The sequence below is a fragment of the Cariama cristata genome, unplaced genomic scaffold (assembly GCF_000690535.1).
Source record: "Cariama cristata isolate BGI_N322 unplaced genomic scaffold, ASM69053v1 scaffold13446, whole genome shotgun sequence".
NCBI classification, from domain to species: domain Eukaryota; kingdom Metazoa; phylum Chordata; class Aves; order Cariamiformes; family Cariamidae; genus Cariama; species Cariama cristata.
The window spans coordinates 37,673-60,652 of NW_009621683.1; the positions used below are offsets into that span (position 1 = coordinate 37,673).

The following is a 22,980-nucleotide window of genomic DNA, read 5'->3' on the forward strand; positions in this document are numbered from 1 at the left end:
GAGAGGAGTGAGTGATGTTATGTAACACAAGCAGAGAGTTATCTTCTTATGTTCTAGAAGTGACTGTTGGTTTGATAAAGCAGTTGACTAATTAGTGAATTACCCATTGTTGTTTAAAATACTTGCGCTGCAAAATGTAAATGAAAAAAATTTCTCCACTTGTCAGTATGAAAAATGACAATAGCAAAAATAATACATAGGACATCTGCTCTGATTTTTTTTAAATTTAAAATGCATTTAAGGCAGATGTTGCAGAATTTGAATGGAAATCAGAGTAGATGGAAGAACAAAACATAGCTGTTTACCTTTTATGAAGTCCCATTTTTGTGGTTAACATTGCTAGCAATATCTGACTTAGTGCATATATTTTTTCCACTGTTTGTATCAGAATAAACTGAATGTTTTTAAAACAGCCACTATGTCAGGATGATGTAGAATTTCAAATTTAAAAAAAAAAAAATTGCGAATCAGTATTTCGGGGTGTTTTCTGATGTTCTCTCCCTTTGCCCATCCTTTCTTTCCAGGAGAGTACATAAAAACATGGAGGCCGCGGTATTTTCTTTTAAAGAACGATGGCACATTCATTGGCTACAAGGAACGACCGCAGGATGTCGACCAGCGGGAATCACCTTTAAATAACTTCTCAGTAGCTCGTAAGTGTTTTTACACGCTCCCTCATCCTGTTTGGGGGTTGATGGCTTCTTGTAGTCATAGCACTGGTAAGCTGCATCAGTAACTTTCTGATCTGCCCAGAGCGATGTATCTAAACACTAAATGTGTTTATTTGAGATGATAAAACTGCCTGGGTTTTTCAGGAATGACTGATGTGGAGATTTGATGCTCTGCTTGCCTTTTTGTTTTGTTTTGTTTTCCAGTTTTCTACTAATTTACTGTTTCTGGTTATAGAATAAAACGAGTTTATTAATAGTTTGTATGCCTGTTATTCAGCAAGTTCCTTTAATGTGAAAATTAACCCAGGCGAGTGTCTTGGTGCTTGGCAGGTAGGCACAGCTGAAGCATTTCAGCCTCTGTTCTGCCAGCAGGTCTGGATACCACTGGCATTGACATACACCAAAGTTATCAGATTGTTAGCATAAGAGACTTCAGAGTGAGCTCTGGTTTTAATGAAACGCACTCAGTTTTTCTTAATTATGAACATAAAACCATATTTCTTCTATTAGAGTCAACAAAAGGGTTTGGAAATAACATCTCTTAACCTCTGCACCCTGTCCTATGCAAACATTTCCGACTTTGCTCAGGTGCTGCAGCACAGGATGTGATAGAAGACTCTGAAGATAATTTCCTTTTCTTGCTCGTGTTTTTAACCTTTCGCTGTATACTTCCAGCTTTTATTTTCTCTTGTTCTTAATCTTTCCTGTCTCATGGTTTGCCTGTGTCTTGTTCCATCACTTAAAAATAGATCGTTGTGGCACCTGTTATTAACAACAATCTGTTCTGTGTTCCTGGTGACTAGTGGAAGCGAAGCTCTGCAGAGAGAAGGGTAGGGGCTTTCCCTCTTCATTACAGGGTAGCTTGAAATATATGGGGTTCATCTTTGTAGCTGACCTTTAAGCAGACAGATTTATTTTGGAAAACCCTGGGCCCAGAAGAGGGCTGGGCAGCACTAGGAATTAATGCAAATGTTCATTTTTTTTCTGCTGGTAGAAACATATACCTGTTCTGACTGATGATGGGAATAAATAATGGATGTGCTGTCGCCTGGTGCCTCAGTGCAGGATGCCAAGACTGCTTTTGGGTTTTTTGTCTCATTTTAGAGACAGAATTGTCGTAGTGTTTTAATTTCAGTAGTGACACAGTACTTTCCTCTTTAGACTGGTATCTTCTTATGGATCAAGAAGGTAAAGAAAAGCAGCAGAAAGCCATTAATTCATAAATTAATTCAGTACTTGATCTGTAGCCAGAGGCTTTTAACAAATGCACTTTTTGCAGGACACTTCCATTCTGTTGCTGCTAACTGCATTACTTAATGATAATTATTTAGTATAGCTCAGTGCTAAGGAGTAAAAAAAGGCTTAGGCCAGAATGCAGCCTCGTGCTGCAGAGACAGCCTGTAGAAGCCTCCTGCCAGTGAAAGGTGGGGGGAATTTAGCTTAAATGTTTTGTAAAAATTAATCCTTTTTTTTCCTTTTTTTTTTTTTGTAGACACTGTGATAGCCTTGCCTTTTTTGTTAATTAGTGAACTAGATTTTTTTTTTTTTTTTTTTTAATGAGATGGCAGGCTGTCTCTGTCAGTCTGTTCTTTGGAAGTGGTCCCATGTTTCTGATTAAATCTTTACCCTCTTCTGCTGTAAAATAATGTAGGCTTTTTTATCTTTGCAAGTTAAAGGTTTTTTTTTCCATGACTAGGGAACTTTTCTTACTTGTAGTGTAAAATTCATATTAAGTGATTTTATTGACCCATGACAGGTAGGAGATATTCAATTCAGGAGAAAACAGTGAAAGAGGATAACATCTAATGATGGTCTGTCTTTTGCCTTAGTAGGTATGGAGAAAGTATTAGCAATAAAGAGAGTGTGCTTTCCATGTGCTCTTCTTTCTTCTACACTAGCCTTTTCCTTGTATTCTGCGAGGGTTTTGATGATACATCTTTGAAAACTAAAAATTCCTGGCCCCCCCCCCCGCGGGAAGCGAGAGGCTGGTGTTTTTGTCGGTTTTTTTCCTGAAATATCTTTTCCCCCACCCAATTTTCTGTTTAAAATAACCATATATCTATGTCTGTCATTTAACGATATGTTTAAGGAGTTTATTTTTCCTGGAAGTTACCCATTGGTGATTTATCTAAAAAACAAAACAAAAAAATCCCAAAGCAAAACTTTTGAAAGATGGTGCCTGAGCATTTAACTGTGATTTTTGAGTCATATTTGTGTTTGTGTTCTGTACTTCACCAGTAGTGAGACAGAAGGAAGAAAAAAGCCTGTACCTAAATAGTTCTACTCCAGACACCCTGCAGATAAATAACCAATAAAGCCTGTGTTGTAAATCTGTGAGATAAGTAGCCTTCATACCGATTGTAATCTCGGATTATCATGTATGTCTGCCTATTAGGTTATAAGCCTTTAAAACCATATAGCTGAGAAGAGCAGTATATTGTGACAAACCACATGGAGAGAGAGGCTATTCCTATTAGAAAGAAGGGATTATTTCTCCGACTGTCAAAAAGGAGGGTTGACTGTGGTGGTTTTGTTGTACAGCTGAAAACATAATTGTTCAACAATGTGAGTGCTCCTTTTGGGACAGGACTGCATGTCTGCAGTCAGAGGGCATGGGATGGCCAGATTAGTGGACAGACTTTTTTGTCTGCTGTTGCTGGGGGCCACCTTAGTCCAGGTCTGTAGCTCAGGGCTCCCAGCTCCTTGCTTTTGCCATGCCGAGCTGTTTTAGGGCAAATCTATGCGGTGGTGCTAGTAGAAAAGGAGCACTTGAACATAATATTCCTGTTTGCCTTTCCAAAGTTTTATTTATTCGTCATTCTTCTTGCCTGATTTACCTTTTTCTCCCCCCCACCCCATCCCCTTCCTTAAAGAAACCAACAGGAATGGGAAGGATTCTTCCTTGACATTATTGTTTTAAGTGTGATGTCATTATATAGGGAGCAGAGTTTGACACTTTCATTGCAAGTAGTCTGCCTTTTAGCTTAAGTGCTGCGGAAGCAAATATTGTGACATTTTGGAAAGTCACTGGGATAATACTAAGTGTCTTTCAAATACAAAATGGTAATTTACATTTGAATGCTGTGGTGTCTATTCCTGTTAGGAACAATTTCTCTGTCCTACTTACTTTAAAAGACCAAACACCAGGAAAGAATCGAGAGGTTCTTTAGAGCAATTTAAATAATTTTTAACAGGCTGCTGTTTATAGTACTTTGTTGCAAATGGAGAGTACTTATGTTGGCCTGTTTGACAGGAAAAACTCTTCGTTGGCCGTATTTGAAGTGTGAATGTTTTTATAGCAGAACCCCCAAACATGCCATGAATCAAACCTCATATTACACAGCATCTGTATCTGTGCTGTGCCGTAGTGGTGCATGTTGTGGTACATGATTATAGAAGGCAAATTTGGTGCTTCTGTAGCTTGCCAACTACAGTAAAGAGCACAGAGTTGGTCTTAAAAGTAAGAAAAACCCTACTGCTTCATTGTTTCATTGATAAAATCCATGTGATTGTTGTATATGGGGAGAAATAAGTGGTAGCTTCAAACTTTCTGAAACCTATGTAGTACAGCACTTTGGTAAAGCAATTTAAAAGTAAAGCCTTCTGTATTTCTTGATATGTGCTGTTATGATTGAGCAGGGTAATTAGACAGCATATTGTTCACTAAACAAAACACTTCTATGTGACATACTTGAATTATAGTGGTTATTAACTGACAAATCTCTATTATTCATCTTGCTGTATGCCTTAAAGATTGCTAGATCAGCAAGCTTAACAAATACCAATGGACAGTGCTGATTTAGGGGAAAAGTGGTGATGTTTAATTGGTCCCCTTCTATGACAGAAAATGTCTTGTTTGGTTTATTATGCTGAAATTAAATGGTTAAAATTTAGAGTTCATGGCTAGTTTAAGTATCTGTGCTATTACTTCAGAATTTTATCTGAGGCACTAAATGTGAATCTAAAGTCTCTTTTAAAAAAGTAAGCAAAACCTTTCCGTTTATTTCTTAACAGTGTTGCGCTTCTGGGTAAGTATAGGAGAGCAGCTCTAGATTAGCACAAGGTTAGAAACAGCCTGATTTTCTTCCTCGAGTCTTCAGCCAAATTCAGTATCTGTTAGGGCTGCATTGTGCTGGCTCATAGAGGACGACCTCAGCTGTAATCTGATCACATTAAGCAGACAAAAATGGGAAACAGAACAAACAAACAACAAAAAAAAAGAAGAGCAGCTAAGCTAAGGTGGGCGATCCAGGAGCTGGAATGAGATCTTTTGAGCTGGATTTATCAGAATCAGGCTTACTGGACTGCACCAGCTCGTGCAGTTGTGTTCGGCTTTCATTGCTCTTCTGCAAAAGAGGATGGTGGTAGCTGGAAGGCTAAATACGGCACTCTGCAAGCGCGGCTGCATCGCTGTGTGGAAGTTCTTTAATCTTGGTGAATGAAGGAGTGCCGTTTATCACACTAAAACCTTTTCATGACTCATTAATAAACTTTCTCTTATCTAATTGCGGTGCTTTAGTAGGATGCGGTATAACCTCAGCGTGCTATTGAAGAAAAATTAGATTTTCTTGTCATGAAAAATGCAAAGTTACTCATTGAAAAGCTTATAATTCCAGTAGCAAATGAGGCATGAAATATATTGCCAAAAAAACGGCGCCCAAAAACACTGGCGGTAAATATTTTATCTTGGTGCTAATTAAGAGCTTGAATTTAAAACTGAGCATTCTAAATTTTCACAGTAATAAAATTAACCTAACGATACCAGTGTAGCCTTAGTAATGTGCACTGTTATTCTGGCCGGATTCTGTCCTCAACTTGCACATTGCTGATGGTGGAGGATGTTCGTAGCTCTAGCAGTAAGCAGAAATTTCTCGTTGTCTTCACAGTGCCTTTTTATTTACTTGGAACTTGATTTAGAACATGAAGACCAAATGATAGCAAGCTTGTGGTTTCATTAACTGCAAAGAAAAGAGTTTAATGTAAAGATAAAACCCGCCCAATTATCTCTCCCCTCCCTCTGCTCACTTGGTTTCTTAATTTTACTTTCCTTTAACAGGAGCTGTTTAATTAGCATTAGATTTTCTATCAATATAAATCTGAAAAATGTGGTGTTTTGGCTTCTGTTGTTATTTTATTGGTTTTTCTTTTGTTTTTCAGATCCTCTCTTTTAGTATAGCTAGCGTACCCTTAATCAGGTGCATTTTCAGGCCCAAATTTGAAGAATAAACACTCATAACATCCTATGAAGCTTAAAATAGTAGGTGTGATTTTAAAAAAAAAAATAATTTAATGCTCAACTCCTGAGAGAGCTTTTTTATGAAGGTAGCAGTGTTTTTGCATGTAGCTGTACTTGTGTAGCCTTTTTAGGTTGTGCTGAAATACTGGTAATGATGCAGGCTGTTAGCTGCGTGTCCGTACAGCATCCGACTCTGTGGCAGCTGTCCCGAAGGCTTTTTCAATGGGGTCTTTTCTGGGGGTGCCTCTGCAGTTTGATGTTCCCTCTAGTGTTTGAGGACTGAAAATGCTGAGTCTACTCTTTGTCAGGTCGCTGCAAAATGACCAAACATGCTTTGTAGCAACTCCTTGAAAGCCAAGGACAGGGTTTTATGTTGGGAAAGTCAAAGGGATGGAATGTGGGGTCTTGGCTTTAGTTTCAGTGGATGTAATTGTTGCATCATCAGCTGACTTTGTCCATGTGCTCTGCTCTGGATGTCCTTTGTGTAGGATCTGAGTTTGAATGGTTTCTGTGTCATCACATCACATTTCTACTTACCTCTATGGGCAGACCAAACATGGAGCCTTTCTAAGCAGAATTTGATTTCGATGCTGCTTAGATGACTATCTCCCAAGCTATTTATTGGTTTTATCAACACAGTAAATGGTTTTGAGTCTCCTAAAGAAGCACTTACAGAGATTTCAAAGGCTGATTAATCGCAACAGTTTGCTAGATAAGAATAAAGACAAATGATTATTTAAACCTGCTTATGTACCATGACTCTTTCTTCCTTGATTGTGGTAGAGTGCCAGCTGATGAAGACAGAACGACCTAAACCAAACACATTTATCATTAGATGCCTCCAGTGGACCACAGTAATTGAAAGAACATTTCATGTGGAGACTCCAGAGGAGCGGTATGTTTCATTCATATTTAATACATAAACTACTTGCAAAAGCAGATGCAAGTGTTCAGCATTAATAGCGAGTCCTTTGCTGAAGCTCTTATTTATCAGATGATGTACGCCTAGACTGAAGAGCGAGAAATAATTTTTGAGCACCTCAGTTTCAGTGCATGTTCCAGTATAAATGGTACCTTAAAGGGAGTTTCAGAGAATGGCTTTTGAGTGATGTTTGTAAATGAAGTGTTCCTAGGTTGGGTATTCAAAATGGACAGGTGCAGGTGTGTACCAGCACACAGGTAGTTATTTCTGGAAACTTAAGGTCCATTTCTCACTGGAAATGTTGTGGTATGTGAAATGAAGGGTTTCTGACCTCGGAGTTTCTGGAAAGATGAGCACAAGTGAAATAGAGATTCAGGCAAAGTTGAGTTGTATCAAAATACTGACCTTTTAAAGTCTTTTTAGACACCTTGTTTTTAAAGGAAAAAAGTGAGTTGTATCATTGCTGATTGCTAATGTTTTATGCAAATTAGATAATAAAAGTGATAGTTATCTGCTGCAGGTGCAGATTTCTGTTTCAGCTGTTAGGAAACAAAGCTAAGAGCATGCATCCTGTGCTCTCTTCATTGGAGAATTGATCTCTTACCTCCTGAGAGAACAGTTTTCCAGCACAGCTATTCTACAACTACAGAGTATTTAAATATTTACTTGCTCTTCAGGAACTGAACTTAAATTATTCCAGTACCATTGCCCTAGGGGAAGGGGTATTTTAAAACCCTTGTCCTCCCTAGGTATGATACTGGCACATACTTGTTTTTAAGATCAGCAAATTCTACCTAATATTCTTTGCTTTTTTCTTTTGTAGCCTTTGAATGGACTGATTTAAAGATAGTTCCTGTTTATTGCCTTTGATTCTATTACAATGATCAGAAGAAGGTGGAATCAAATTAAAAACAAAGAAAAAGAAATGTGGTCCTCGTTTCTTTTAGTAGCTTTGTGTTCAGTGACCCTAAAGGGAGTGAATAACAGTTTCCACTTGGGGGAAAATTGTATTTCAGTCTTGTTTTGTTCCCTCCTAGCCAATTAAGTCAGCTTTGTGACATTTCAGGGCTCGGAGTGTTAGTCACCTCTGTTGTGTATGCTTGAGACATAAAAGCTGAGGGTGAAATTCTGGTCTTCCAGAAATCAAAGATACTCACTTCAGGAGGACTGAGATCTCAACCAAGTCAGTAACAAATCTTAAAAGAGATGTGAAGGTAGATATGCCTTTAGCTTTCTCTGTGCCTTTAAAACCATTTGTTTTTTGAGAGACAAAAATACAGAAGAAAAAGTTCTTCTTGTAATCGTTCTGAATATGAAAAATTACTAGTGAATAAAGGAATGTGTTTGTGATGGTGAATGAAGTAGTCTGTGCTGGGAGAATGTTCAGAATGTTTAGCATTACCTTACTGCCCCAGACAGAGCTGGATAGTGCACATTCAGGCAAAATCCAAAACAGAAAGTACACAGGGCAGGAGAAGACCTTATGTGTAATTGGTGCGGTTTTTATTAGAATCATTTGTTGGGTACTTTTTCCCATGGGGTTTGCTTCCTCTGAGGAATGATCTGCCTCTTCCATCCATCACCAACTGAAATTCACATGTTCAGATATGATTTGCTTTCAGTTTTTTAAAAACTGTTTTCATAGAACCAGTGAAAAATTTGACATTGATAAGGATGGCATGGCTTCATTGCAGATTGTGCATAGAGTTGTTTAGCATTGGCTGCTTCTGTTCCTGCTGTAGTAGCAAAGTATTTTACCTGAGGTGTCCATGGGAGAAGAGTTTAGCTAGTGCCTAGAAAATACCAACTAAACCACTACATCCCGTTCCTTATAGATACAAAAGATAGTAAACCATGGTAAATTCACATAGTCCGCTGAACATGTCTTCAGTTCCTGTATGCCTTAAAACCCGTCCCAAAACTCTGTAAGCCCTGACGAGTTGTATGCTTTATGTTCAGTAAATTTGCAGTGAAATGAAGTGAACGCCAAGAACTTTCACTTCAGTAGTTTCCAAAGGTGTGAAATTTCCCAAAGGACACTGGAGTGGAAGTGGTCTCCATGGGAGTCAAAGGGGTCAGTATTAGAGCACCCATTGCTGAAACAGCTGTGAAAACTTTATCGTAACCAAGACCTGTGCCTAAGATAAAATGTCACTGCTTTTGCTGACATTCTGCTAAAATTTACACAGGAGTTGCTGTACTTCTGTCATCATCTTTACAACAGAAGAATAACCTAAGTATCCTGGGCTTTAATACCTTCTCCTACAACACCCTGTGCCATTGAAATTCGGGATTTGTATGTGAAATAGGTGGCATAGTGCCCTGACCAGTTGGATATATGTGTTCCAGAGAACCACAGGAATGGAGAAGCTGTGTTTAATTGCTTTGTGTTGTATGGGAGCCTTTTACTTTTTGGTTTTGGCAAGCCTGTTTTTGTTATGTAAATCTCCATATCACCAGGCCCTATTTTGAGCTGCTGACTGAATGTCTATTAGAAATTCTGTTGTCTGAAAAGCCTTTTGTATCCAGACTTGGAAGGACTTTGGTTGTTTCTCGTTTCTAGTACAATTAATAAAGATATATGTTAAATGTGCTCTTAAAGATGCATTTTTACAGAGCTTGAAAATGCACATAATTCATTGTATGTTGCATTGATTCATCAGAGAGCATTAGTTGCTCTGTATTCCTTGGTGACGCTTGCCATGGCAGACGGTAATCTAAAGTCACAAGTAATGAATGTCTTTGCTTATATTTTGCCAGGGAAGAATGGACAAAAGCCATCCAAACAGTAGCAGACAGCCTCAAGAAACAAGAGGAAGAGATGATGGATTTTAGATCTGGCTCTCCCAGTGATAATTCAGGTGCTGAAGAAATGGAAGTTTCTATGACAAAGCCAAAACACAAAGTGGTAAGTGAGCATAGCAGGAATAACAATATTCTTTAGGTCCTCTCAAATATAGACAAGAAATAGCCATCAAGACACATCTGTTGCCATAATAATTACACAGTTGGTTGTAGGTGCAGCTTCTGGAGGAAACAATTGTCTGAGCTGAGCAGGTACCAGGCAAAACCTGTCTGGGTCCACCGAAGTTCTGAGTTAAGATGTCCTTACTGGATGGCTTTTAAGGCCAGCTCAGGTCTGGATTTGGTTTGCCTCTTTTCCTGTGATACAGAGCTTGAAATCATAGCTCCTGCTGGACTGTGTGACTGTGTAAACTCTTTGCAAGATGGTGCAAAGATATTCCAGTGGATTTGCAGGATTTAGGGTGGGTCCAGTGGATTTAATTGCTCCAGATTAAGGATTTAGGCTAACTCCCAGACAGCCGCTGTAGTGTCTGTCCATAGTGTTCCTAGAGCTCGGGTTTTTGCATTGGGCACAGCATTGTCTGAATGCACAGAGCCAGCTCAGCAATGGCCTTCCATGAAAGAGCTATGCACCAGGGGTGATCTTTGCCTTTTGGAGCCCTTTTAGATATCTGTCTTCAACCTCTGTTCACTTCTTTCTACCCTCTCAAGGTCTCCTGTTTGGGTTTCCATTTTCCAAAGCGTTCCCACCTGCTCTTGTAAGAAAAAATTGATAGAACCTTCCATCATGTGAATATTATGTCTGTGAATGGTACCAAGGCACTTCTTTGTGTCCTCATCTCACCATTGTCATCCCCACTTAGTTTTATAAGTTTGTTTCAGTTTTGGGAAAACCGGTGAAGTTTTTAAAGAAAAAAGATAGCCAGCCACCTGTGTCATCACTAAGTATATGTGCCAGCCTTGTGCTATGTCAGTGGTTTTAGACGGATGTGGGTGGCTTCTTACATGTCACTCTGAATTGTAGCTGCCATTACCCTTCTCTGTCTTTGACTGAATGGATACTGCTCGTGATGAGCAGCTCTTCACAGAAATGCAGGAACCACCTTGTTGGTCAAATATACACGTTCTTCTGAGAGAGCAACCGTCTCTTTCTCTGAGCATGTTAGTGAGAATAACCAAAATGATTATTGGGGTCCTGGCATCAACTGTATTGAACAATTAGCAGAAAGTCTCCTCAGCCAGCTCTAGGGAAGAATATGGAGGAAATTTGCTGTTGGGAGCATCTTAAAATTTTTCCCCAACTGAGGCTGCAGTAGCCTGTGGCTGGATAAGTCTTAGTATTATCTTAGTATTGCCATGTTGGCAATGGCCATTGATATGACAGTACAGAGACTATCCTCAGCCTGCAACAGATTCTGATTTTCCCCAGCATTTTCCCTAATGATGAAACAAATAAGAGCGAATGACTAATCTGTGAAGTAGTCATTTTGTCTGTGGGTTTTGGTGCTATTCATTGAAGCAGAAGGCGGCTGGTCCCCTAAGAGAGGACATCAGAAAAAAGGTATGGGTTTAATCCCTGGAATCAAAGCAACATGTACCTTTTAGTGAATGTCTGCACTGACAAAACGGTCAAAATGTCTATGGATTAATAATATTATCTTGAGTGGTATTTGCACAGTTGAGTGTTGAGTCAAAAAAAAAGAGTGTTCTGTTAATTGAAAGCTTATGACTTTCCCTAAATAGTTTGATTGATTATCTTTGGGAGTGCACTGATGTTCATTTTTATGGAAGAATCATTTCTGCTCCTGAATTCTACTGAGCAAAAGCATTAAAAAAACCGCATATGCAGCATATGCAATGTATTCTTACATCAATGAGAAATTCTAGTCTGAGAATGATATACTTGTTTTTAGTTTATGTAATTCAGTTCTTGTTTATCTGTATCTTTAACAGACCATGAATGAGTTTGAATACCTTAAACTACTGGGAAAAGGAACTTTTGGAAAGGTCATTTTAGTTAAAGAAAAAGCAACTGGACGGTATTATGCTATGAAAATTCTGAAGAAGGAGGTTATTGTAGCAAAGGTGAGTAGATGGGAAACTTGGGAATGTGGTTCATCCTTGATAGAGCCTTTGGGAACGTCATATTAAGGATTCTCTGTGCACTTGTAAATAATTGCTCCATTAGTGTTATAAATGGACCCCTGATCTGGGGAATCACTGTGCTGATTTCCTTCTGCTTGTGTTTCAGGATGAAGTAGCGCACACGCTGACAGAAAACCGTGTTTTACAGAACTCACGGCATCCATTCTTAACAGTAAGCATTTCTCCCTTTGCTGAGTGTAACTTGACATCATGACAACCAAGACTCTCCTTATTTTTTGTTATTTATATAATACATCTGAGATTTGTGTTTTCAGAGTGGCTGTGTATTTTTATACCCTTCCATTTTTGGGAAGCACAAATTAAAGTTCTTTTTGAAGTCTTCTGATTCTTGCAGAGCAGGTCCTCAGTACTTCTTGAAGACAGTGTTTCAAGGTGTGGTTTGACTTTATGGCTCATCTATTTAATGGCTTGCTATCTCTGAGAGACATATCTGCTTTCTTTGTCCTCCAAATGCTTGGTCTCCTCTTTGTAGCAGAGATCAGGTTGATCCTGATCTTGTGACAAACAAATTCAGGAAGATATAGTTGGGGAAAAACTCCTTAATTTTGCCTGCCTTTGTTGTTTTTTGTTTTTTTTTTTTAAACTCCCAGAAGCAGCTGACTATGGAATCGGAGCAGTGGTAATAGCAGTCAAAGGATAGTGGTGGGAGCATGTGGGATGGGACAGGGAAGAGCAGGACCATGCTTTATCTGCTGCTTTCCTTTTGGGTTGGCTTAGCTGTAAAATCAAACCGTGCTCTCAGTTTAGACCTCCAATGCCATCAGTCTCTTTGAGTTGAGTTCAGATACCCAAGTTCCACCTCAAGATTTTGTTTCTAGTATTTATTACAAGTTGGCTCTGAATTATTTCCAACCGCTTAAGGCTTCTAAGAGACCTGTGTGGGATCCCAGTTGTTTCCTTTGTTCAGGTACACAAGGGCTTAGCTGGAATTTATACCTTTTAAGTGTAGCCTCTGGAAGTAAATATTGGCTGTATTGGGTATAATCAGTAAATGTTTGTTGACCTGTCTAAAACCCGATCCTCCCTTTCTCTGCAAAAATAAGTCTAGGTTAAAAATGCCACCCCTAGTCATGAAGACGATGATATCATATGCAGTATTTTCTTTTTAATGCTTTCATAAACACAAATATTCAAAACAAGGGCTGTCTTGAGAAGTCAGCTACAAGACTGGGTTATGACCAAAAGAGTTAAGACACTGGCAAACAAGTTGATCTTACTTTTGCCACAGGAATACATGTGACAGGACTGTACAAAGGCACCTTGTGACGCTCCATCACACCCTCCATCCCGTCTGTTTTGTGAATTGCTCACAAATTGATATTGACAGCATTGCTCAATCCTCTGGCAGGCTGTCAACAGGGAGCAGTTGCAGGCAGCAGGGCAGAGCCCAGGGGCTTGATGTGTGTAAATATATATGTGTTTCATATAAGAGGGCATGTAGCCAGTGCGGTAAAACCTTGTGCTCTGGGGTTTGGTTGTGGCCTCTTGTCTGTGAGATGAAAGTCGGGGGGGGCTTGTGGCCTGGGGAGGAAACTTCAGAACTGCTATTGGTACGTTTTGTATCACTGTTAATGGACCAGGACTTTGTTTCACAGCATTATAGGCTTTACTAATCACTTCTGCACGGGATTGTTTTAGTGTTTTATTAAATTTATTTAATGAAATAAGTTGGCGGTGGATCAGTCCTCAGCTGCAACAGGAAAGTGTAAGTATTATGTAAGATCCAAGGACAAAAAGTCCACTAAAATAGAAAATTTCATGTCTGTCTGTTTCTGAAAATCTATTAAAAATGCTCTTATAACTGTCAGTGTGATCTGTCTTCTAAGTTTTGGTTTAAATCTGTTTCAGGCCTTAAAGTATTCCTTTCAGACACATGATCGCTTGTGTTTTGTTATGGAGTATGCTAATGGAGGGGAGGTAAGGGAAATCTAATAATGTTTAATACTTTGGGATTTTCCTGTGCTACTACTAATTCTGCTTGATGTTATTTAGCCAAGATCCATGTTTGCAATTCTAATAAATCCAAGTTGTCCCAGTTAAACAGAGCTGTTTGTAGGTTTAACTAATATTAAGAGTTAAGACTCTTAATTTTCTTAACTCCATTTTTAGAGAATAGAGATTTTGGGTATAGGTTTATATGTTATATGACAGCAACATATTGTAATCTGACATTTAGTAATTCAAGAAGGCAAGGTTGCTTTCTGGTTGCTCTTCAGACAGCTTTTAACATAATAATGAATATTGTGAGCATGCGTTACTTTGGAGGGAGAACTAGAAACAGCAAACTACTGTTAGTCAAGAAGGAAAAGCTGGAGTATTAACATGTCTCTAAATCATGCATTAAGCTGTAGTTTTAATACATAATTGTAGTTCAATCAAAATGATTTTTGATAATTTTCTGTACATACAAGAATGTATAGCACACAAACTGGTTATCACTGTCCATCTGAATATGAGATATAATTGTGTAATTTAATTTATGATGCTTTTTAACACATTTGGGAACACAGCTGGATGAGGATGGGAATGGGTTTTCTCTTAGATAATATCACATTCCAGGCAGGATGGCCTGTGAAGTGTGAGATATAACTCAGAAACATGTGCAATCTAAAGGTAACGAATTATTGTTCTTGTAGTTGTTTTTCCATCTGTCAAGAGAGCGTGTCTTTTCTGAGGACCGGGCTCGGTTTTATGGAGCTGAGATTGTTTCAGCACTGGATTATCTGCATTCAGAGAAGAATGTGGTTTATAGAGATTTGAAGGTATGTAGAAAAATAATTTCATAGGCTTTTTGGGTTTTGACATTTTGTTTGTTAGTCACAAAAGCAAATGAGCCTGAACTAAGAAAGCATTTTCTGACTGAACTTTAACATAACAGTTATTACAGCTGTTGGACTTGACTTTACAGGATGTCTAAACACTTTTATAGTCTAAGAGGTTGTATAATGCATTTATCAGGACCCTGGCAGCATTTCAGAGAACATGAAGGGGTACTGAGCTACTTCGGTTGCATTTTCATTTGCCTGCTTATGTTCTAAGAGAAACCTTGCTGGCTCTTCTGTGTGATGGAACATAATCCTGGGTTCTTCAGCCCAAGCCTTATCAGCTAGATACAAATTCATAGTGTGTGGATGTTGCACTTCCTTGCAATGTGCTGCACAGCACTATCTTCATAGTACCTACTTGCAGTTAGAAATTTGGATAAGCTTCAGGTTGCTTATTTGTTTGGTAAGCACAGAAGGAAAAAAAAAAACCTGACCAAACAAGAAATCTCAGGGTAAACAAACTTGGGAAATTCTTGAGGAAAATGCAACAATGGCGCTTTTTTTTTTTTCCCTTGAGAAGTGTTTTCAGGAGAGGATGAGGGGATACTGGTAGTTCATCTAGGAGCAATCTAAAATGAAGCATGCTGTGTAATGTTTTCAGGCTACATCAAAGTCATTTTGGGATTAGATTTTGTCTCCTATGTTACCAGGATTCCTTTTAAAGTGAGCTTGATTTCATACACAGTAGAAACTCTGCCCTGAAATCTGCATAACTTTCTCAAAGTTAGTGGCGCAGGCTAGGATGAATTCCATGTGCTGAGTAAATATATAAACAGATTCTCATGTAAAGGGTCTCGTTGGAAGTGGTTCCTTAGCCTTGCATTTGATTTTGTTTTATTTCCTATTCTTTACTGGTACAGACTATTTCATAAAATCACTTGGAGTAAAAGCAGGGATGAAGTTGTGTGAAGAGGAATACTTAATATATTTTTAAAAGAGCTGGTGTTCTGTTGGTGATAATGTTGTAGAAGCATAAATACAATGTCTGCATTCTGCGTTCTTTCTGTATATATGATCGGTTACTCAAAGACTGCAAATTAGTTACCTAATGTTCCCTAAAGATCTGTGGAAAGTGATATAAATGTATATTTACATCATACGTGCTTTGGCAGCTACTATCATTTTGACCCCAGTGAAAACAAGGTTGAAAACTGATCTGCACAAATTCATGTCTTTCATTGACTTGCTCAGGAGCAGTGTATGTTATACATAATAATAATCTTTCATTTTGATTTTCTTCTCAGTTGGAAAATCTTATGCTGGATAAAGATGGACACATAAAAATAACAGACTTTGGACTATGTAAAGAAGGCATCAAAGATGGAGCAACGATGAAGACTTTTTGTGGCACTCCGGAGTATCTTGCACCAGAGGTATGTTTATGTTGGCTATTGTACTAAATTATCTTCTTAAATGCAATCCGTGATAGCAGTAGTGAGACAGAATAATTCCTGTGCTATAATGTGTTCATACAGTAACTATTGCTGTATAACAACACATACTGAGAATCTTTTATTCATCATGTTCTGGGACATATCTTTAGCATAATGATACATGATAATTTTCAGGCAGGGTAGTATCTTCCTTCCACTTCAGGATATATTTACATTTTACTGGAACACTGCTTGCTTCTTGTGTCAGAAATCTAATTTTAAAAAAATCCTTTAAAATCACTTCAAATACTACGTGATGGATTGGTGACTGTTTTGCAATTTGTTTGCTGTGTGTTGGCCTATTTGAAAGCTATTAACAAGACTTCGCTGAAGTAGTAAAAATATTGTCCAGTTCTTTTACGTTTTGAAGACAGTGTAAGGTGACATGTTTTCAGAAACAGGATAGACCAAGATTTTTCTGCAGTGTTTAGTGTCGTGAGCATTAAAAGTGCTGACTGTTTTGTGACTGTAAGAGCATGAGACGTTTCTCAATGTTAATTTGAAATTTTCAATTTCAGAGGAAATAAATCCAAGCAGAGGATCTCAGTCCCTGAACTGTATGTTTTGGGATTATTGTTTTTTGTACTACTTTTTTTTTTTTAAGTGCAAAATGCAAATGTGTGCTTGCAACTTTCATTCTGGAAATACTCCTCCTGAGAGTTGTGCAACACAGGTGGTGTTATAGCTGTGAGTTAGTTACAGGCAGATCAAAAGTGAAGTTGTGTGATAGAGGATATATGTATACATGGTATTTTTCAGGCAGACGCTAGTTTTCTCTGCCCACGCTCTGAGCTGTCTGGAAGCAGACTTGCTGTATTAGTAGGGCACTGAGCCTGAGTTAACGTGGTGTGCCTGGCAGAAGGACTGGTTGCCTTGCAGTGGGTGCTGTGCTACCCGTGGCATTAAGACTTCCACCCAGCTCAGAGCACAGGCAGAAGCAAGTCTTGGGTTGCCGGCAGATTATATATTGTTGGCACAGCCAGGATTCAGCCTTTCTCTGAGATGGGAGACTTGAGCATTGCAAGCCTTTCTCGAGTTGAAGTATGGAGAAGTACAAAGTATGGAAAACCGAAGTGGAGGAGGAATATTTCTACTGAGAGCTGATGTCTCTGCTGATGAGTGCTTTTGTGCTCTCTGCTTGCACAGCGGTGACAGTGTGCTGTTGTTTGGGGTTTTTTTGGTGGGTTTTTTTTTTGTTTATTTGACATTTGTTTGTTTGTTTTTTTAAGTCCTAGCTGCTTTTAAGGGCCTCCAATCTCTTTGTAATAATGAAGAACATGGGTACCTGTCAAAGTAGCTTGCAGCAAGGAGGTGGAGTGAGTCTCATGATAGCTGCCAGCTCTCCATAGATCACCAGAAGTTTTCAGTGAATCTAAATTGGGGTCCACGCACCACAATTTGAGATTTACTGATGCAGGGAGTAATTAGCAACATGACAGAGTGTTTATTATTCATAAATATAGCTTTTATTTTAGCTTCTCTCTTAAAATCAGTTGCTGAACTTCAGTTTCTCATCAAGGATTTTATGAAGAGACTAAAAATATTTATTGTTTTGGTTTTGTTTTTTCCTAACTGGGAATGTGGGGATTCCCTGTGCAGGTGTTATGTTGTTCTTTGCTCTATATTATTTGCTATTATTTTTCTTTATAATATTTATGATGAGTTGGCTCATCCAAAACCCTGAAGGACAAATCCTTTTGATTAACCCAGCTCTCTCCCTTACTTGCAAATCCCATCTGTGAGTTGGAATGTGAAATTCTGGAGACTTTTGTCATCTGGTTGACAGGATGCAGAAAATCTGGAAATTATGCACGAGCGATATTCTGTGCATGTAAGGTCATACATCTTTAAAAGCAGGGGTCTCAATCTTCTTGTGTGCATTTGTAACTTAAATCCGGCATAGCTGCGTGTTTGTACAGTTGTTGCATCGTTGTTTTTAGGTTCATACTGGAATCTTGTGCATGGATGACATTGACTGAACCATGTCAACTTTGATGTGTCAGATGCATTGATGGCTGTGATGTTTACAGCTGTTCTGCCTTCTCTTTCAAATTCCATCTCACAGCAGTCTAGAGCTGCTCATTAAGAAATGATGATCCTTTAATTTAAGTGAAATGACCTTGTTACTTTACTGCTCCCCAGCTATGCTGCGTGTTGCAAGAAATCACGGATGAGTGCAATACCTTTTTTGTTACGGTATATTTTTGATACTAACACCATTGCTCTGTTTTGTGTGATCACTAATATGAGTGCATGCGCATTGTGATAAAGAACTTTGAAGAAATAAGCATTTTCTATTCTGCTTAGAATTAGTGGAGGTGAAGGATAGAGTTGTAGTTAGTAATCTAGATTGTAATACGGAGTATTAAGACGCTTACTAAAGGAGCATTGGAAGTATTTGCTGCATTTCGAAAGCACCTGTAGCATTTATTACATACACAACAAAGGCCTCTGTGGTTTTCTTTTTCTTTCAATCTCTCCTATTGCATCTCTTGCAGCAGCTTAAAAAATAAAATCGGAGGCCCCGTGACTGTTTTATTTTAGGTAGCCCAAGTGTAGGGGAGCGCGAACAGGAAGCACTTACTGAACGGGGTGACTCAGAGAGCAGTAACTGCATTGTCACACAATATCTCCTGCGAGCTAAAGGGCCGCGATGCCTCGGGAAGGACGGGGCTGGCTCCTGGAATCCTGTCCGGCCGGCAGCTGTGTCGGCCGTATACATATACGGGGCAGCTGCACAACCAGCTGTCGTTTGGTGTGAATCATACGGCAGGGGATGCTGTAAATAGACCAACGTGGGGTAATCTAATACCTGGCAGCCTTTTGATTTTTACTGCAGGCCCTTTCCCTCGTTCAGATAATTAAGGGGAATAATTAGTGAATAAAGAGAGGCAGAGTGCAAACAGTTGTTATGTGGAGTGTCTGGATGCTGCTTTTTATGTGCAAAACCTTTATCAAGAGGTTCAGATCCTGCTTTTGTTAAACTTGTGTCAACTTTGTCTCTTTCACCCTTTTGAGTGTAAAGTATTCTGAATTGTAGCAATGTAAAGCTCACACAGACACCATGCAACAAGAAAACACCAAGGTGGTGCAGTTGTGGTTTGTGCTCTTAGCAAGAGTAAGCAGTTCAGTGCAGACCTGTGAAGGGAGTAAAGATGACAACTAAAACCTGAGGACAGGATCTGGAACATGAGACTGTTGGTGTCAGCTACAGACAACTGTGTAGGAGACACAAAGTCTAGAGAAGGCCTCGTAACATCCACTCCACAAGCCACAGAACATTCCCCACTCCCTTCAGCAGCCTGCAGTGCAGAAGATCAGAAGTGCACTATGACAGGGCTTCTCCAGAGCAAGCAGGAGAGACGGGGAGGGCACTGCTAGGGTCTGGAGTCCCTGCGCCAGCTGGGACTTTATTAGGTAGAAGTGCCCAGGGGAAGGGGAGAATGAACTCTGCTGGACTCCTTTGCTGTGAGACCTGGCAGAAGGCCACCCCACTGACAATTCCTGGGTTTGCAGCCCTCTGAGCAGAGGCAAGAGCGTTAGAGCGAGTAAGCAAGTGCCTTTGGAGGGGGGCAGAGGGGAAACATTTCCAGGCAATTTGACTGATGTTTTACAGCCTTACAGCTGGTCAAATGTTAGGAGTGGCGTTCTGGCTCTTAGTGTTTAGTGTAGATTAGCCATTTAGTATTTGTGGGTGGTCTTTCAGGATGTGCAGAGCCACTCTTTGGGGGCGTGCAGGATGATATGAAGATGATGATGATGTTTGGCTTGTCGCTTGTGAAGTAACAGGTTGACGGTCTTTTCTCTTCTCCCTGTACTGGCTCGTTGGTGGTTTGGGGTTTTTCTGAAAAACTGGATCCTGTTTGGAACAGTTTGTGATGAATGAGTGAGAATTTAACAGCTGGCTCTGTAACGTGAGAACAGTTCTCAGCCTTTGGGCTTTCGAAGGTTGTGCTTATCATGACCATAATGTGAGGGAGGGTGGGAGGAAGAAGAGAAGGAAGCTGCTGTAATGTACCCGCTGCCTCCTTTTCCCCCTTCTGCTCACCCAGCATGGTGAACGTGGATGCCAGTTCTTTTCAAATGGATCTTCTGCAAATACTCCACTGGTAGATTCTGCTGTGACGTGTGAAAAGATGAGCTTCCTGGGGTAAATTTTGCCTCTCGAGTTCTGTGTTCATGCCTGGTTTGGGAATGTCTTCTAAAGCCTTTTCCTTACATTTCTGCAGGTGCTGGAAGATAATGACTATGGTCGTGCAGTGGACTGGTGGGGTTTAGGAGTTGTGATGTATGAAATGATGTGTGGCCGGCTCCCTTTCTACAATCAGGACCACGAAAAGCTCTTTGAACTCATCCTTATGGAGGAGATTAGATTTCCACGCACTTTGTCACCTGAAGCAAAATCTCTCTTGTCAGGATTGCTGAAGAAAGATCCTAAGCAAAGGTGAGACTGTTGCTTTTAAGCACTTTTAAGCACTCATGCCCTCAGAAATACCAAAAAAACAAAGGAAAATAAATTCTGTTAAAGGCTTCACAAAGAAGTTGTTAATTGTGCTACGCAGAGACATATCTATGAAGGAGAACTATCGTCAAGACAGGTGACTGTTTTTATGCTGCCATATGAAATGCCCATATTGCCATCAGTGAAAAACAATTGAAAATGGTACTGCATGAAGGGCTATTGCATGCACGCGTGCCAACCATTTTTCTTTATTTGAAGTAGAGGAAGGTATTTCAGAAAAAACTGTAGTTTTGTTTCTAATCCATCCAAAATGATCCTCCACCAACATGCAGCAAGTAGACCTACTCATTTTTTATTTTACTTTTGACATGAACTGACACTACAAATAGCAACATTTAGCAGCTTTGGTGATCAGAAGGCTGAACTTCAGAATATGATGGCTGCTATTAACACAAAACTACAGGCTGGGACAAAGCAAGCTAACCCTGCCTTTGGTCGCAACAAATCCAGTGGCTGCTGTGGGTTATAAGCTGCTCTACACTGAATACTTTGGTCTTCTGTCCCCGTTCAGGCTGCTATCAGTTTTCTGAATTTTTGTTTAAATCTGTGCCAGTGATTTAGCAGCCTACTTTGGACAGTAGGTGGTGGTGTTTGTACCATGTTTGTGGTGGAGTTTATACCATGCTTAATCTACTTTTTCTATTTCCTCCTTTTGTTTTTTTGTTGTTGTTTTTTTTTTGCTATGCTGTATTATTTAAAAAGTAACCCTTGATTTAAAAACTGAAAAAAACAAAACAAAAAAACCCAAGCCCTCAATGGCTAACAAACAGAAAATAGAATAAGATCCTAAAAGGATGTTGACCTTTGCACAAAAATAAACATTAGTTTAAAAACCTGCCATCTTGTCAACCCAGACATTTTAAAAACAAATAACATTGTGACTCTGCCCCTGATATGCTGTCCTGAGCCTTCCTCAGTAAGTGGGCCCCAAATAGGAAGTCTTTCATGTGAGGTGCAGGCAGAGTACTCTGGTTTGCTTTCTGATGTTTGTTTAGTCTGCCTGTGTGTATGTGCATGCACATAGCAGAAAAATGGGTTTGCCAATACATGGATACTTGTAGCAAGGATTTTTGTCATCACTGTAGGCTATTTCCATCACTATTTTTGATGGAAAATCCTGTTGAGAGGTCTTGTAATGCAAATCCACAGAGGATTCAACTTAGGGGTGACATGGGGAACCGGGAACAGTTGTAGTCAGGAACATGGCCATCCCTGTACTGGGTCGCAACAGCTGCACACCCCTCCTGAACCTGGTGCCTGCAAGGGGACCTCCAGGAGAAGGTTGTGTAATTGATTAGCAGCCCCCCCAGGCTCTGCGCTCTGGGAGCGTGGTTGCAGCCCCTGCCAACAGAGTTCCTGCCCAGGAAAGTGCTGTGTTAAATACAATTGCGAGCCTTTTGTGGCTTATTCAGGTGGGGCCTTTCAATCACTGGAAACACAAGCAGCATCTGCTGTAATTTGTTCTTAAAAGAGCATCTATGTTGAACAAAAATGAAATTTGTTTACAAACAAAGAATGCCCACTTGTTTCTAATTACAAGGTTTTCCTAATGCCAATAATTACTCAACAATATGCTCATTTTATACAAATAGCCACTTCTTCACATGTATCTTCTGCAAGCTTGGAACCAACGATGCTCTGATCTGTTGGACAGATGATTTTCATGCTGCTGATAGAAATAACTATAGACTAGACAAGACTGCACACATGCCTGCGGTTTGCTAATTACACTGGTGCTTCCCCAGCTTTTTGGATCATGGACCATTCTTAAATAATGGTTTCTCACCAATCACTGTTCACCCAACTTTGTAACTGAAGTTGTGATTCTGCAAATCCGTTGCACTTAGTGGCATTTCAGGCTGTAAGGAGAATTGAGCTGGAAGCACTAGGAGTAGAAGTCTTGAGTCCTGGCCTTCTAGTTTTATGTTCTTTTTACTGTGTGGTCTGTGTGCTGGGGTGGGTGCCTGGCATACTTGGTAGTTGACTCACAGTGAGTTCATGGAGCCATATTGAAGAAAAACAGCCAGATAGCTACGAAAATACATTCAGTGAAAAGTTAAATAATGTGCGATAGTCTGGTTGACGTTAGCCCAGTGATGATGCTTTGGGGAACCACTGTGTAATTCAACAGAAATCCCCTCTTCCGCAAAGCCCAGTGGTGGACAGAAGTTGGTGTCATCGTAATGTTGTCTGTGGCAGAAACATCAGAATTGGCAGCATTTAGTAACTGTTGATGAACTTCAGAGTGGGATGGAGGAGACAGGCAAAACCATGAGAAAAATGAAACTGGGAGATGTTGTTTCTTCCCATAAAATCCTCAAAAAAAACCCACACACCACAAAACAAAACCACAACAACAACAAAAAAAAGGTTGATATAATAAAGCTCAGTGACAAGGAT

General features: G+C 39.6%; 1 protein-coding gene across 1 annotated transcript in view; it reads left to right on the forward strand.

Moving 5' to 3' along the window:
• The window catches only part of AKT1 (v-akt murine thymoma viral oncogene homolog 1), a 66,556-nt gene that overhangs the window by 31,764 nt on the left and 11,812 nt on the right, over positions 1–22,980 (forward strand). The window contains exons 2-10 of the mRNA XM_009702073.1: positions 525–653; positions 6,691–6,802; positions 9,590–9,737; positions 11,588–11,719; positions 11,886–11,951; positions 13,649–13,717; positions 14,437–14,562; positions 15,870–15,998; positions 20,288–20,502. Coding sequence (XP_009700375.1) covers positions 525–653; positions 6,691–6,802; positions 9,590–9,737; positions 11,588–11,719; positions 11,886–11,951; positions 13,649–13,717; positions 14,437–14,562; positions 15,870–15,998; positions 20,288–20,502 — 1,126 coding nt within the window. The remainder of the gene's footprint in view (positions 1–524; positions 654–6,690; positions 6,803–9,589; positions 9,738–11,587; positions 11,720–11,885; positions 11,952–13,648; positions 13,718–14,436; positions 14,563–15,869; positions 15,999–20,287; positions 20,503–22,980) is intronic.